This window comes from Hyaena hyaena, unplaced genomic scaffold, assembly GCF_003009895.1.
Source record: "Hyaena hyaena isolate Hyena2069 unplaced genomic scaffold, ASM300989v1 scaffold_2, whole genome shotgun sequence".
NCBI lineage: Eukaryota > Metazoa > Chordata > Mammalia > Carnivora > Hyaenidae > Hyaena > Hyaena hyaena.
The window spans coordinates 8,693,122-8,709,268 of NW_024080634.1; the positions used below are offsets into that span (position 1 = coordinate 8,693,122).

At 47.2% G+C, this 16,147-nt stretch overlaps 1 protein-coding gene across 4 annotated transcripts in view; it reads left to right on the forward strand.

The window, feature by feature from the left end:
• Positions 1–16,147, forward strand: part of IGSF5 (immunoglobulin superfamily member 5) — a 47,066-nt gene that overhangs the window by 2,276 nt on the left and 28,643 nt on the right. For 3 of the 4 annotated variants that reach the window (XM_039228021.1, XM_039228049.1, XM_039228039.1), the window contains 3 exons: positions 1,955–2,032; positions 8,236–8,553; positions 14,175–14,474. In XM_039228021.1, coding sequence (XP_039083952.1) covers positions 1,975–2,032; positions 8,236–8,553; positions 14,175–14,474 — 676 coding nt within the window. In that variant the 5' untranslated portion in view covers positions 1,955–1,974. Of the gene's footprint in view, positions 1–1,724; positions 1,880–1,954; positions 2,033–8,235; positions 8,554–14,174; positions 14,475–16,147 lie in introns of those variants that run through there. The other variant, XM_039228029.1, reaches the window with a different exon arrangement.

Here is a 16,147-nt window from a genome sequence, read left to right on the forward strand (position 1 = left end):
CTGTGGCCTGACTCAGCCGGGCTGTCAGGATTTCCCAATGGACCTTAAACTTGAGCTTTAGTTTCAGTAAGTGCTGGGTCCACACCTGGCATTTACGCCTTCGGTGAAATGCGTAATCTTCCCGAGGCGGCGGCCCAGCGTCTCCTTCATCCTCAGCTGGGCTGTAGCATTCTAGACGGCTGGCCCAGCGACAGACTGGGCTGTGCATCGAACCTAGCAAGTTAGTAAATGATTTGTTTGGCCCTTCATAACTCAGGATCTGGAAACAGTTTGGGAAGGTTGTGGTTTCAGTCCAGCTTGGGTGTGGCTGCTGCACAGCTTGCTGCCCACGTGTATTTGTGGGGCTCTGCGGGGTGTTTTAGACCCCACGGAGGAGCCGGGGGTCCCACAACCGCGCGGGGCTGCAGCAGAGACTTTGAACCTTGCGCCGTGCATGCAAGTGCTTGCAATTTAGCACACAGGCTGAGTTTTGCTCTCCCAACGTGTCAGAGAAACAATGTTTCCTGTTCCTTCTCCGTGAGCCCTAAATACCCAGGATCATGGGTCCACAGGCTTGAGTCTCTTGACAGTGCTCCACACCAGTGCTCAGTTTTGTCTAGCACCTGTATGATCTGGGTTCTGGAGACTTGAGGTGTGGGGGTTTCTTGTGTGTGCCTGTGTGTTGCCGTGGGGCTGACCTCTTTGGGGTTCACGAGAAGAAAGGGGACGGGAGCCCTGGACAGGTGTCAGTTCATTATAGAATCCCACAGTCGTGGGGGGAGGGTTCTCTGATGAAACTCGGTGCCTCATCTTTTAGAGGGATGGGGTGGGTCTCCCCTGTCCCCCCAGTTGATGGGGCTGTGACATCTGTGTGGGCCCCAAAGCCAAAGTGAAAACCATCCTTTGGTTAAGGGGCTTTGCTCCACACGGTGGTGGTGTTGAAGACTGAAAGAAAGAGACCCTTTGCTGAGACCAGGGGCCATTGTTTTTGCGGACAGTTCCTGATAACGTTCAGTGGGTGATTTACCTTACATGTCCCAGTGGGGCCACACGGTGCTGGTGACTGCGTTGCATGGGCATACCGCAGGGGAGACGGAAAAAAAAAATAAAAAGAGAACATGCAGGGATGGAGGATGAGCAAGAGGTTTAGCCAAGAACAAAGGGTTAGGAAGGGACAAGGAGAGTACATGACAGGTTCCCTGTGAGCTGCCTCGGGCTCAATCTTCCCTGACCTTCCCTAGCTCTGACCTCTCCCTCCTCCCTCACCCCTGATTCTGCCCCATCCCCAGAGCCCGCTCAAACATGCCAGGCACAGTCCCACCCCAGGGCCTCTGCACCTGCTGCCCCTGTGCCTGAAAAGCCCCTCTGCAGATATCCACGTGGCTGTCACCTCACCTCCTTCACTGTTCACAGAGCACTTTTTCGGGATACTTTCTGTGACTTCTCTTTTTGTAATTATAGCCAGCCACCCCACGCACGCATGCAACCCCTTGCATACATCTCCCTGTTCTATGTCTCTCCATACCTTTTGGCAGCTTCTGATAAGATTATGTTCTATTTCACCTGTTTTCCCTTTTGATAACGTAAAGTTGTTGCGGGGAGGATTTTTTTCCCCTTCAGTGATTAAAACCTCATGATTGAAATGAAACGCAGTAAGCCCTCGCCCCTACATCCTGGTGAGTCATTCAGCAGTAATGCTATACCGGCTTCCATAATTTAGCCCTGGGCTGTGGAGTAAGGTCGTTGAATGCAGTGATTCTCCGACTTGAGCACAGGCCAGGATTGGTTCACTGTTTAATCATTTAGACAGATTTGTGGGCTCGTCCCTGGAGTTTCTGATCCAGCAGGTTTGGGTGAGGCTGGTGCCGCCGACCACCCACCCGCAGACGCCCACAAGCTGGTAGGCGCTCCGCGTACTCCGGCCGGCAAACGCTCATCTGTGGCAGAAGGTTACGTGGCTGCTCTGTTTTCCCAGGGTGAAGAAGACGCGTGGCGATGGAGGGCAGGTGGACGGGCATCTCGACCGTGCTGGTCATCTTGGCTGGGCTGGCAGGTAGGGGTCTCCTGAGGCTGGTGGGACATTCCTGGGCATCCGCTGGAGGAAGGGAACCCAGAGGGAGTTGCCTGGATACGTGGCTGCCACAACGTCTTCCTTGGGCCCTTCTAGCTGCCTCCTCTTTCCACAGCGGGGTCTCCTTCCCTGGGTGCGCTTCCTGCTCACTTGACTGAGCTAGTGCTCTGACTTACCGGTCCTTTCGTGGGGTCATCTCTGCTGTGGGCGTTTGCCTTCCATGCTTCCCCATAAGTCACTGCTCCCGTTGAAATGTCCCGTGCTCTGCCTGGTTTTCTCTTCTTCTATTCCTTTCTTTAAAAAGAATTTTTTTAAACATTTATTTATTATTGAGAGACAGAGAGAGACAGAGCACCAATGGGAGAGGGGCAGAGAGAGGAGGAGGCACAGAATCCAAAGCAGGCTCCAGGCTCTGAGCAGGCTGTCAGCACAGAGCCCGACACGGGGCCGGAACCCACGAACCGTGAGACTGTGACGTGAGCCAAAGTCGGTCACTCAACCGACTGAGCCACCCAGGCACCCCTATCTTCTTCCATTTCTATCTGGCCTTCAAGAAAGGCCCAATTCAGACATCACCTCCTCCCTGAAGCCCTGCTGACCTTGCCACTTTCAGGGTGATAATCCCAGCTCCCATTTACTGACAGGGGAAGGGCCCACTGCATGTGAAGTTTGCCATTTCTCTCATCAGCTTCTCCTGGTCCTGGATCACACCCAGGGTGTCAGTCGGGAGGGACTCCAGGGGGTCTCAGGCCGGGGGGTCCCTATCACATTCTGCTTCGCAAGAGATGGAGTTTGCAGATGTCAGGGTGCTTTGGGTGACTGGAGTTGGTACCCCAGCTTTCTCTTGATTGTGTCTTGCCTACATTTCTTTGCTTCAGGTGTGTTTGTGTTGTTTTCCTGACTAGGTTTTAAACTCCAGAGGGTATCCATCTTGTATTTCTTATGCAGTGGTTTTAAGGCATTGTACCGAACAATAATGAATGTGTAGAAAAGCGCACAAGTCATAAAGGTACAGCTTGATGAATTTTCACAAACTGAACACCTTCGTGTATTTTAACAGTGAGACCAAGCACCTTCCATGAATTCCCCCTTTTGGTCACTCTGATACCCCTCCCCCAATATTCAATATTTATTGAAAAACTAAAAAGAGGTAAAATAGTATAGGAACTCTCAAAGGTGGTACAGGCAACAAGGATGGTTTTGTAAGTTTTGGTTTGGGGTATGTTGAGACAGTCAGCCCAGGGGACCAGGCGGTGTGTCAACAGGTGTTTGAGGGCAAAGGTGTTCCGAAACCCTTGCTTACAGTGTGCTGTGTGAGGTGTTATGTAGGTGCTTGATAAGCCCGGGTTTGCGGAGTGGAGAGCAAAATCACCACCCCTGTTGTGTGGAGCCTGAGGGCTCGTCGAGGGGCTGGCAAACCACGCCCAGCACACATTGTAAGGATAAGGCTCCAACGTGGCTATTTCAGCCATGGTTGCAAAAATCTCTTCCAGAAGTTTAGCAGAAAACTGATGTGCTGTGGGGTCTGTGGTTTTTCCGGGACATTTTCCCTAAAGTTGTGTTTGGAATGAAGGGGAGGCTTTGGTGGAGGCCTGGAGATGGCTGTTCTGGGGGGGAGAGTGTTATGGGCTCACTCGAGTACCCCCTGGGAGCTGGGGTCCATCGCTAAAGACTGAGTACCTTGGATACTTCGTTTTGGAAAGTCTTGCTGACAACAATCTCCATGCGCACTCTCCTCTCCACCTTGCCCCAGAGTAATGGATTATTTAGAACTCACACCCTTATTTAATTTGCTCAGTGAATATTCACTGAGGACCTGTTACGTGCCATTTAGTCACAGACACGGGGAGGTGGTGATGAGCAAAACCAAGCCTAGGCCCTGCTAACAAAGCGCTTAGAGACTAGCAGGGGAATCAGGCACTTACTGGCAGAAAAATCAACATAAAATCGCCATTGTGACAATTGCTTCAACGATTTGAAAGCCAAGACTGGCATGCCAGGCTGATTGCTGCCAGTGCAAAGGCCCTGGGGCCAGAAAGAGTTGGTGAGGGTGATAAATTAGTATAGTCTGGCGGCTGGAAGGTAGAGTTTGGGGCAAGAGGAAGTTGATGGGAGACTAAGTAGAGTCTTAAGATAGGATAATGTTAAGAGTTCTCTGGTCTTTATCCAAAATGCAAATGTATAAAATAAACAAAGTCTGAGTGTGGAGGTGGGCACTAGGGATGTCTGATCACACTGGTGTGTGGAGAAGATCCTGCTGGCTGCCGTGTGGACAGCAGTTCTGGGTGGTGGTCACACAGCGGTGACACTCGAGCTCCCTGCCATCATCAGGACCCTTCCCTCACTTCTCAAGTCCCTTCTGCCTGTCCTGACTCCTGATGTGATCCGACTCCCATTTTCTCAGAGCTGCTTCACCAAAGCATTTGTCCCCTGCATTTACCTTTCTTCCTCATGATTTCAATCATCTACCTCACTGTTCCCTTCCAGTGTGAAGTAAGAGAGGAAGGCGAGGGGTCTGCAGGTGCAGGGAGGGAGGCCGGAGGCCAGTGGAAGAAGAGAGGGGTCTGACCCCCTGCCAGGGAGACAACCAGCTGCTGCTCAGGGAGCGGAGGAAAAACCTTCGCAGGAGGCTGGTGAGATCCATGTTTGGGGTCCGTTTACGGATGGCCGATAGGAGACGGAAGTGCTACTGTCGGAGAGATTTCCATTTTGCAGCCAGGAAGATGCAGTGAGTGGAAGAGATGTTGTTCAGTCCTGGCCGAGAGCCAGTCAGTCGTTCGTGGAGGTACCTCGTGGAGCAGGATCCTGGCCAGGAGAGGAAGCGGGGTGGGGGCCGCAGGTGTGGAAGTGGGAATTGGAGACCGTGAGTGTGAGTAAGAAACTGGCAAATGGATAAACTCCCACAGCTGGTGGCCCACGGGGAGTGTCTGGGAGGCGGGGCGGACACCGATCTTTCTGTGGCTCTGCCCCAGATTTGCCTGTTCTCTCTACAGGGTGAAAGGGGAGCAGAAGGAAGGTGAGGTTTTATGTTTGGTGAAAAGCCTTATTGACAATTGTCTGGTATTTGTTCTGTGCGGGGCAGGGGTACACACCCCATGACTCATAGGCGTCAGGGAGGGGAAGGAGACCTCCCATTATCGGGGTCCAGCTTCTGCGTCAGGAGGGAAGGCTGAAGGCGAGTTTACCTATGGTGGTAGCCAAGACGGCGGGGGACGGCGCTGTCCGGGGAATGTAGTGCTGACGATTTGGTGCCTCCTGTTTAATTTAGATAGAGGTCAGGTTCAAACCCAGAGAGTTTCCATTTGGCCTTCCTCCCTCTCACTTCCCGCCTGCAAAGTAAGGTGTGTGGCGCGCACGTATTCTTGGTCATAGGTGCCGTCTGCTGGCTCGGAGCAAAGAGTGTTCCAGAGGGAAATAATCTCTCTACCTCGAGCCAGGTAGTGAGGGAGCCATGGTTCCAGACAGGCCTACGTGCTCTGTGGGAGTCACTTAGATGCAGCTCCTGGCAGGGCAGGCCTGGGTCTCAGCCACCCTGGCACTCCCCACACCGGAGCCACTGGGCTCCGTCCACGTAACTCCCACCAATCTGCGTCAGGAGTGGGAGGAGAGTGCTGTTACCTCGCTGTGGAGTGTGGACAGCTCGTCTCTTTCTTCAGGTGTAGATTTGGCTATTTCCTTTCTTTTGTCCTTCTTCTGAAGATGCAGTTCAGGGCTCGTGGAAAGAGCCGAGTCTGCACAGAGGCTGTGGATTTCCCTGAGGAATCATTTTTGACTTTTCTTCCTCAGGCTTTTTTCTTTTTCTAAAATCCCAGATGAAAGGGATCCTTGGATTCGAGAGGCCTGCCCAGGGATAAGGGAGGGTGCCCGATAGGAGTTGTTTTTGAAAGTCCCACTTTCTCTCTTTTCCCACCATGCCCAGTGACAAAAGAAAGGATAACAGTCATGTTTATCCGAACACAGGAATAGTCTTAGTTAATTCTGACCTTCCCTCAGTTCTGCCCCTTTGGAGCCTGCAGGTCTCTTTGCAGGACCCCTTTCTTGACCTTGACCCTGGCTGCTTGCCTCTGGGGCACTACCTGTGCAATAGCTCTTGCTCTCTCATTAACCCGTCCCTGCAGCAGACCGTGCATTCTGGGTACTCAGGCGACGTGTTGATGTATTAATGCGTGTCCGCCGTGTCCCGTCTCACAACCTGACCATATGAGGTTGGAAGGGGAGGCGGCTGCAATGGTTTGGGGACACTCAGTAATATGGCAGGCTGCCTGGCGGACCCACAGGAATCCTAAAGCTGCAGAAGGTAAGAGGAACCCACTGCAGTCTTACTGATGTGACAGGCAGGACTGAGGAGAAAGCGTAGGGGGTGATCTGCTCTTTGCTGTAAACTCTGAGATCAGAGGGGAAAGAGTGGGCAAAAGTGGGAAGGTGGGAGTGTGGGTCCCAGCTCATCACCGTGATGGCAAGTCCTGGGGTATTGCTGCTCTTCATTTCTTCATTAAAAGCAAACAAACAAACAAACAAACAACCAGTATTGAAAAGAGGGGCATGAGAGATTTGGAAGATGACCCTCTGCCTTGAAAATTCTATATTGAACTACTATTACAGACATGGGAAGCTCTTAAAAACTCTCGCTGCCAATCGGCTCCTCTAAGATGATTAGAACATCAGTCCTAAACGGACACAGGATTTTTCTTGAGTTCTTCCAGCGCCAAGCATGCTCCATCTCCAGTGATCATGACCTTCTGTTCATGTGACCGGGAGAGCCCTCGCTGTCCACCACATGGAAACCCAGTTAGAAGTTGTCTCCACATGGGTGCTGGGGTGGCTCGGTTAAGCATCCGACTCTTGATTTTGGTTCAGGTCATGATCTCAAGGTTCATGAGATCGAGCCCCACATCGGGCTCTGCACTGATAGCACGGAGCCTGCTTGGGATCCTCTCTCTCCTTCTCTCTCTGCCCCTCCCCCACTCGCATTCACTCTCTCTCCCTCTCTCAAAATAAATACATAAATTTAAAAAAGAAAAAGAAGTTGTTGCTCCAGTTAAAACTGGCGTCACGGTGTGTCTGTGGAGCTAAGTAAGGGTTGAATGTTGTAGAAAATGTGAAAGAAACGATTCTACTTAAATCTACACCACTTTGGCTTGTCTTACAAAATCAACACATTCCTTCTTGCAGGTCATGTGCTCATGAATGTTTACCGAGTGCTTGAGGGTCACGTTAAAGGCTTTACATAGATTGTCATATTTGGTTTTTGAAACAAGCCGCTGTGGCACTAGTGTCCTTGTTTTGCAGCTGAGGGGGGTGGGGCATGGAGAGGTTGAGATAATTTGCCTCATGAGCCAGGAGCCCCACCTGACAGTCTGTGGTCTTGTGCTTTTGAGCCACCTGCCTATCTGGTGGAGTGTTAAACCCAACACTAGATATGGTGAGATTTTTACCGGGCTGACAGATGCATTCTTGATTGTTTTCATTATTATGGGAGCCCACTCCCCTATCCGTCTACCTGTCTCCCCACCCATATCTCTTCTGGTCCTTAAGAGTACAGTTCTTTTGATACTTGGCAGCTGACTTACCTATCACTCCATGACTGTGTACTCAGGAGGCAACTTTTGTCTCTCTCCAGCTGTATTCCTTCTCTCTCAACATTGTTTATCCTCCAGCCCCAGACACTGTCCTAATAGCCCCATTTGGGGGCCCTGAGGGTGCAGGGGCATGTGCTGGGCTGTGATCCCAGTATGTGGGGGTCCCCATTTTCTTTGTGAAGACAAACTGCTTTCCACCTTCCCCTCTGAGCCCTGGGATTTACACAGAGGTGGAAATCAAAGATCCTTCCTAATTTACTTGGAGGATAACTCTCATTTCATGGGGAAGGTGAAAAACATGCCTTAAATAATAGAGCCGGGAGCTCTTGGGGCAGGCCAAGAATCAGGTATGCAAGGTAACATCTCTCTGGAGGGAGAGGGTCAATTTTGCTAGGAGTGCTCTGAGCTGTGGAGGGAAAGGATGGAAAGGAGGGCTGGGTGGCTTCCTGTCCACTGGGGACACATGGTGTTAGGATCAGGAAGACACGGAGTCCCAGCCACTGACCATCCCAAGGTCTCGGCTGGGAAATACAGAAGGGTTAAACTCTACCTTTGACTTACATAGATTTGTTCACTTATCGCCTTGAAAAACTGGTTGCTTTCCAGCTTCTGGATCCAGCTATCAAATCCTAGAAGGTCCCAAGAATGCAACAGTGCTGGAGGGCTCAGAGGCTCGCTTTAACTGCTCCGTCTCGCAGGGCTGGAAGCTCATCATGTGGGCTCTGAATGGCACAGTTGTTCTGAGCATCACGCCCTCGGAGCCCATCATCACCAACGACCGCTTTACCTCTGCGAGCTACGAAGAGGGCGGCAACTTCATCTCTGAGATGATAATCCATGACGTGCAGCTCCGTGATGCAGGGCACATCAAGTGCAGCCTCCAGAACAGTGACCGTGATGCATCTGCTTTCCTTTCGGTGCAAGGTGGGTGTGCAGGTGGCTCCGAGGGGAGCAGGTGGGGTCTGCTGGCCAGACACCAGGGGCTTTTGGGGACCTTCCCTGCATCACGGGTCTGCTATCAGAGTGCTACGCATAGAAGTACTCTGAGCCAACAAATACCTATTGTTTTGCTATTTATTGTCTCTTACTTCCCTTCCTCACTGAATCTCTTTCTTCCCTTTTTTCTGTTTCCCTCCGTCTCTCCTCTCCTTTCCCCTTTCTCTCATGAAGACTCTTAAAGACAGGTCTTATCACTTTGCTGTTGGATCCATTTCAGTACTGATAGCTTTTGTGGACATAGACCCAAAGTCTCCTGCGGCCAGTTGTGGCTACTGCTCTTTGATTTAGGAATAGTTGCCGATCTTTGCCTTTTTTCTAGTGTTTTATATGCTTGCTGCTGTTTCTTTGCCTTATGTCATGTATGCACTTTGAATCATGCTTTACTCTTTTCCTCTTTCTGGCTGAATTCTCCCAATTTTTCACTCTTTCCTGCCCCCAGCGGTTTTTGGAGTCAAAGGTGTGTGTTCACTAAATACCAAGTGTTTTAGAGAAAAGAGTATGCAAAATTTATCAGAATGGATAATTTATTTTTCATTTTTAGAAGTAATTTTGAGGTGCTCCAAATCATGCTATGTAGTAAAAAATAAATAAATAAAAGAAATTCTTTGCAAGAATTCAGAACATCTTTATCAGTTTAATCATGTTGCAATTCTTAAAATGTGGTTATACTGTATTTATAGATGCATTGAAACTAGTTGAGCTCCTCATTTTTGTGGCAGCGTTTCTTAAGAAAACCGCATCATATTTTGAAATCTTTTCTTATGTCTCTTTATTTGCTTGTCTAGGAGAAATTTCCAAACATTTCATCTGTGTAAATGTTGCATCAAATCCAGTTTTTTTTTTATTTTTTTTTTAATGTTTATTTATTTCTAGGAGAGAGAGAGAGACAGTGTGAGCAGGGGAGGGCCAGAGAGAGAGGGAGTCACAGACTGAAACAGGCTCCAGGCTCTGAGCTGGCAGTCAGCACAGAGCCCGACGCGGGGCTTGAGCCCACGAACCACGAGATCATGACCCAAGTGAAAGTCGGACGCTTAACAGACTAAGCCACCCAGGCGCCCCAACATCAAATCCAGCTTGATAACATTTGAAAGGAATACACGTCTACCTATTTCTACTGGCTTTTTATTTTTTTTTTTACTTAGCCAAAATGTTGTCTCTGTACTTTTATGTGTCTTTAATTTTATAAGGTTTAATGATATTTTCAAAATCGTGATTTTTATGAGACTACTTGGATTATTGGTTTAGCTTGCATGACCGGATTCTTACCATGATAATTTGTGGCATAAGGGAAAGAACACAGGAAAAATGGAATCAAAGATATGAGTTCTGATTTCACTTTCACCCGTTACCAACTTGGTGACTCCTGAGGTGGCTCGACATCTTCATCTTTGTGTTTTTTTTTTTAATTTTTAATAGTTTATTTATTTTTTGAGACAGAGAGACAGAGCATGAGTGGGGGACAGGCAGAGAGGGAGACACAGAATCCAAAGCAGGCTCCAGGCTCTGAGCTGTCAGCGCAGAACCCGACGCGGAGCCAAACCCACAAACTGAGAGATTATGAACTGAGCTGAAGTCGGATGCTTAACCGACTGAGCCACCCAGGCGCCCCCAACCTCTTCATCTTTTTTTTTTTTTTTTTTTAATTTTTTATTTATTTCTAGGAGAGAGAGAGACAGCGTGAGCAGGGGAGGGTCAGAGAGAGAGGGAGTCACAGAGTGAAACAGGCTCCAGGCTCTGAGCTGGCAGTCAGCACAGAGCCCGACGCGGGGCTCTAACCCACGAACCGCGAGATCATGACCTAAGCGAAAGTCGGACGCCCAACCGACTGAGCCACCCAGGCGCCCCTCAACCTCTTCATCTTTAAAAGGAAGATAAGGCTCCCCTGCCCCATCTCACAGGTTTACTGTGAGGATCAGATGAAACAGTGACTGGGATGGCTTGAAGACTCCAAAGTCCTGTCTGATTTAATTTATTGCACATGGAGTTGGGAGCCAGTGTGGTCTAGTGGTTCATAATGCAGGTGTGGGAGCCCGCATGCTAGGCTTGCAAACTGTGTGACCTTGGCTGTTACTTAATGACCCCATTAAATAACTTAAACCAGACGGAAGAATAAGCATCTAGGGATGATAAATTCTTTCCCAAGGTTGTACAGAAAGAACCCATAGACCGGGGACTGAACTTGGTCACATTACCTGGGTTCCAGTAGTTTGAATGGCACTTTGTTCCTAGAGAAAAAAATCTTAAGCAACAGGATCTCTTTCAAGGGGAAAGAATCCTGAAAAAAGAAGAAATATCCATTTTAATTTAAAGTGGATTATTCAAAGATTTATTTTATTCCACCTCATGTATAGCAAGAAAAAGAGAGCTTACATCACTCCATCCTGAGTCATCCCTGATCTATGTGAGTGTTACAGTCATTACCTTTGTATATAGAGTGTTCATGGTGCTACTAGGTAAGTTTTGTGAAAGCCAATGGGAAAAGTTGAATCACAAATATGCATAGAAAAAGGCAATGCTTCAGCTTGCTTCATTTGTCCATCCATTGTCTAGTCTACCCATTGAATCACACACCAAATTCTATACCTCTTGTGTTTTGAGGGCCAGTAGGCCTGAGTTCAAGATCGTCCGTTATTAATTGAGGCAGTACTGCTCCTTCCAGTTTCTGTCTTAAACCTCTCCACCAAATGAAACAATGAGCGGAGAAAAAGGAATAAGCACAAAACCCTTTAGGCTTAAGGAACAAACCCATTTCCCTCTCGTTGTTGCATTTAGGGAAATCCCTGCGTTAGCAAACATGCTTCACTCACTCCCAAGAGACTATTGAGGAAAGGAATGACTGGAAATTAAATGTTTTAGAGTAAAAAGGGCTTTCAGAGCTGATCCAGTTTCATCTAGTTTGGGAACCGTTGGGCATCCCCTAGAACTTTCAGGGTCTGTGAGGTCATGACTGCTTCCGTAATAATACTAAGATGTGAGTTGCCTTTCCTACGCTCATTTCACTTGCGCCCAGGATGCCTTCCATGATCCTTTGGAAGGTCTGCATAATTCAGCTGACCGGCATTTCCCAAATAACTGATGTATAATGATACAAAGTCATGCAAAAGTGAAAGGTCAATTAAAGTGCCAGAGAGAGAAACGGGTTTTAATGTCAAAGAGAATGAAAGTTCTTTTAATATAGTTTCAGTTTTCACAGCGCAGCTACCCTGTAAGAAACTGCTGCTTGCCAAATGTTGGTTACAGCATCAAGGAATATACGAAAAGACTTCTCATTGTTTCACCTATATACCCATAGGATGTCAGATTTATTTATTTATTAAAAATTAAAAAAAATGTTATTCATTTTTGAGAGACAGAGTGAATGGGGGAGGGGCAGAAAGAGGGAGACACAGAATTGAAAGCAGGCTCCGAGCTCCGAGCTCTCAGCACAGAGCCTGACGCAGGGTTTGGACTCACAAACTGTGAGATCATGAGCCAAGGTTGGATGCTTAACCGACTGAGCCACCCAGGCGCCCCTATGTGAGGTCAGATTTAAAAATATACTCCAGTAAAGCAATTTATTGAATATATACCAACAGCTTGAATGCAGAAGCAGATATGAGAATCCAGTCAGAGGTAAATGAGATTTGCATAAATCTAAAACAATGATGTTCTTCTCAATAATTTATGTTGGGTTAAAAATATAGGTATTTTTCATAACAATATGGTATAATCTGTGGTAACATGTAGTGACTTATCACTGTTATTTTAAAATAAATATTTAAAAATAAATATTTAATTCTAATTTTAAGTATGGTAAATATTTTTTAAAGTTTATTTATTTATTTTGAGAGAGAGAGAGAGAGAGTCAGTGTGCTAGCAGGGGAGGGGCAGGGAGAGAGGGAGAGAAAGAGAATCCCAAGCAGGCCCCATGCTGTCAGTGTACAGCCTGATGCTGGCCTCAAACTTAGGAACCATGAGATCATGACCTGAGCCAAAATCAAGAGTCAGATGCTTAACCAACTGAGCCACCCAGGTGCCCCTCAAGTGTAGTAAATATTGACAGAACATAAGTAAAGGTCTTTGGAGTCCTCAGAGATTTTTAAGAGTGTTAAAGGGACTGAAGCAAAAACATTTGAAAACCATTGATCTAGTCAAATTGTTTCATTTGACCTTTAAAAAACAGGGGCGCCTGGGTGGCTTAGTCGCTTAGTCGGTTAAGCGTCTGACTTTCGCTTAGGTCATGATCTCGCGGTTCGTGGGTTCGAGCCCCGCGTCGGGCTCTGTGCTGACTGCCAGCTCAGAGCCTGGAGCCTGTTTCAGTCTGTGACTCCCTCTCTCTCTGACCCTCCCCTGCTCACACTATCTCTCTCTCTCTCTCCTAGAAATAAATTTAAAAAAATATTAAAAAAACAAAAAACAAAAAACAGAGAGTGACCTGTCCCAGGTGATGGCAATTTTATAAGAAATCCAGGACTGAGAACTGAGGGTTTTAAAAAACAATATTTGTTTATTTATTTTGAGAGAGAGAGTGCAAGCAAGGGAGGGGCAGAGAGAGGGAGAGGGAGACACAGAATCTAAAGCAGGTTTCAGGCTCTGGGCTGGCAGCATGGAGTCCAAGGCAGGGCTCAAGCTCATGAACCTTGAGATCATGACCTGGCCAAAGTTGTCTGCTTAACTGACTGAGCCACCCAGGCGCCCTGAGAACTGCATTTTTGATTCTTAGTCTAGTGTTCTTCCCATTATATTATACATCAGGAAGGATATTTTAATTTGGATGTTTGGGTGTTTCACCAAGGCCGTGTCTTTACTGGAGCCAGTCCTCAGGTTATTTTATTAATATTAGCACACACGAGTCCTATTTTCATATAGGTTGTTAATAGTGTGAACACTGACATATGCAGGTCGGTCCTTCATAAAAACCATTAGGTTTTTAATTTATCTGAGTATTATATTCTGGTACATAATTTTGGATAATTATTTTTATAATTATCTTCTATTTGATTTTGAATTCATTTGCAATTGGAAAAACATTTTAAGGAAATACCATAGGAAGTTATGTTTAAAAATCTGTGACCCCCCCCCAAAATAAATGAAATGAATCTGACTGACCAAAGGCCAGGAGAGACTTGCCTCCCATGACTCTGAGAGGTGTTCTCCTGACAATGGAAAGAATGTAAAAGTTTGTCCCTTTTTGCTTTCACTCCCAGGAGAGCCCAGGACAACTTTGTAACTCTACTTAAGTGATTGTGTAGCCTACCCTGGAAGGCACATTTGCCCTCTCCTTCCCACAGAATTTATATTCTCCTGGATCCTGATTTTTATTTATTCATTTTCTCTGGAATTATATGTTCTCTGGCGAGAAGTCTCCCCCTTCTTCCATGAACCTGGCAGGTGTAAATAAAGACATAGGTCAAACCTGAGTTAATGTTCTTGATACAGACACAGCCAATTTGGCCTTGGGAAGATAATCTCTCATGAAAATGTGATTTGAAGAGAAAATTAAAGACAACTTGAAACCAAAAGAGTTTCAAATCACCCCTTTGGAGCATTTCTCTTTTCTTCTTTAGTTATGGGGGAGTTGCTCATTCCCGGAGATGACCTTGTAGCCATCGAGGATAAACCTTGCAATGTGACTTGCCACGCACGGGGCTGGATCCCACTCCCAGGTATTTCCTGGGAGATCGGTGTTTCCGTGAGCCACTCAAGCTATTATTCCGTTCTGGAGCCCGACGACCTCCAAAGTGCAGTGAGCGTCCTAACTCTCACACCACAGGGCAACGGGACTTTGACCTGTGTGGCCACCATGAAGGGGCTGAATGCCCATAAGTCTGTAACTGTGAATCTTACTGTGATTCCGCCTCCTTTGGGTAAGTGAAGACCTTTTGGTTTATATTAAAAAAAATTGTTGCATGCTTATATTTGATATGTGGTGCTCTTAATCAACAATGCCTAGGAAAATTGTATGGTGTACCCTTGATTTTGGGTAGGGATGGTAATGGAGACAAATTTGTGTCAGCTTAATGACCCTGCAATTCTGCTTGCTTTTGAATTTCATCTTCAAGTGTCTTTCTTTTCTGTCTTTCTTTTTTTAAATGTTTATTTCTGAGAGGGAGACAGAGCTCGAGCAGGGGAGAGACAGAGAGGGGGAGACACAGAATCTGAAGCAGGCTCAGAGCTGTCAGCACACAGCCTGACACGGGGCTCAAACCCACAAACTGCGAGATCATGACTTGAGCTGAAGTGGGACGCTTAACCGACTGAGCCACTGAGACACCCCACATTTATTTATTTTTGAGAGACAGAGAGAGACAGAGCACGAGCAGGGAAGGAGCAGAGAGAGAGAGGGAGACACAGGATCCGAAGCAGCTCCAGGCTCCGAGCTGTCAGCACAGAGCCCGACGCGGGGCTCAAACCCACAAACTGCGAGATCATGACTTGAGCTGAAGTGGGACGCTTAACCGACTGAGCCACTGAGACACCCCACATTTATTTATTTTTGAGAGACAGAGAGAGACAGAGCACGAGCAGGGAAGGAGCAGAGAGAGAGAGGGAGACACAGGATCCGAAGCAGCTCCAGGCTCCGAGCTGTCAGCACAGAGCCCGACGCGGGGCTTGAACTCACAACCATGAGATCATGACCTAGGCTGAATCTCAGACACTTAATTGACTGAGCCACCCAGGTGCCCCAAGTGTCTTTATTTTCTACTTACTTATAGAAACCATTATTTATCACAAAACACATCAGGTTCAGGGGTAAATACTTGAAGTCAGTGTTTCTCTGTAGCTTTTATCTGTTCCAGTTTGATCCCATCCTCTTGGCCAGTATGAGGCAAACTCTTCTAGTATTTGAGGAGGGTGTTAGGTCCACTTGGATTCCTTCCAGTCTTATTAGAATATGGTTTCTTTCATTCCCTCCCCCCCCAGCAAATCCACAGTGTATTTGAAGGCACCAGATCTTATGTTTTTTAAAACTCAACTAAATGACATAAATTTAAATTTTTTTTAGTTTTTATTTATTGACTGATTTTTTATTGATTGAGTATTAATATAGTTTATTGTCATATTGTCTACCATACAACACCCAGTGCTCATCCCCACAAGTGCCCTCCTCCATGCCCGTCCCAAGAGAGCCTGCTGTAGGGTCCTTGGCATACCAGAGCCTGCTTAACCTCTGACTCAGCCTGGGCCAAGAAGAAAACATGGGACCAGGTACTGGAGATCCACTTTCAGTCCTTTGTTTTGCCAAAGAGGGCAGAAAGGGAGGCCTAGAGAGGTGCTATGCTCTGGCTGGGCAGAGCAGGGCCCAGAGGCCAGGTAAGGGTTCTCTCTTGGTCCACAGAGTTTCCCATTACAAAAACACCTTTACTTAAGATTTTCCAAACATTCCATGCTCATGGATAGGAAGAATAAATATAGTTAAGATGTCATTACTACCTAAAGCACTCTACACATTCAATGCAATTCCAATCAAAATTGCACCAGCATACTTCTCAAAACTAGAACAAACTATCCAAAAATTTGTATGGAACCACAAAAGACC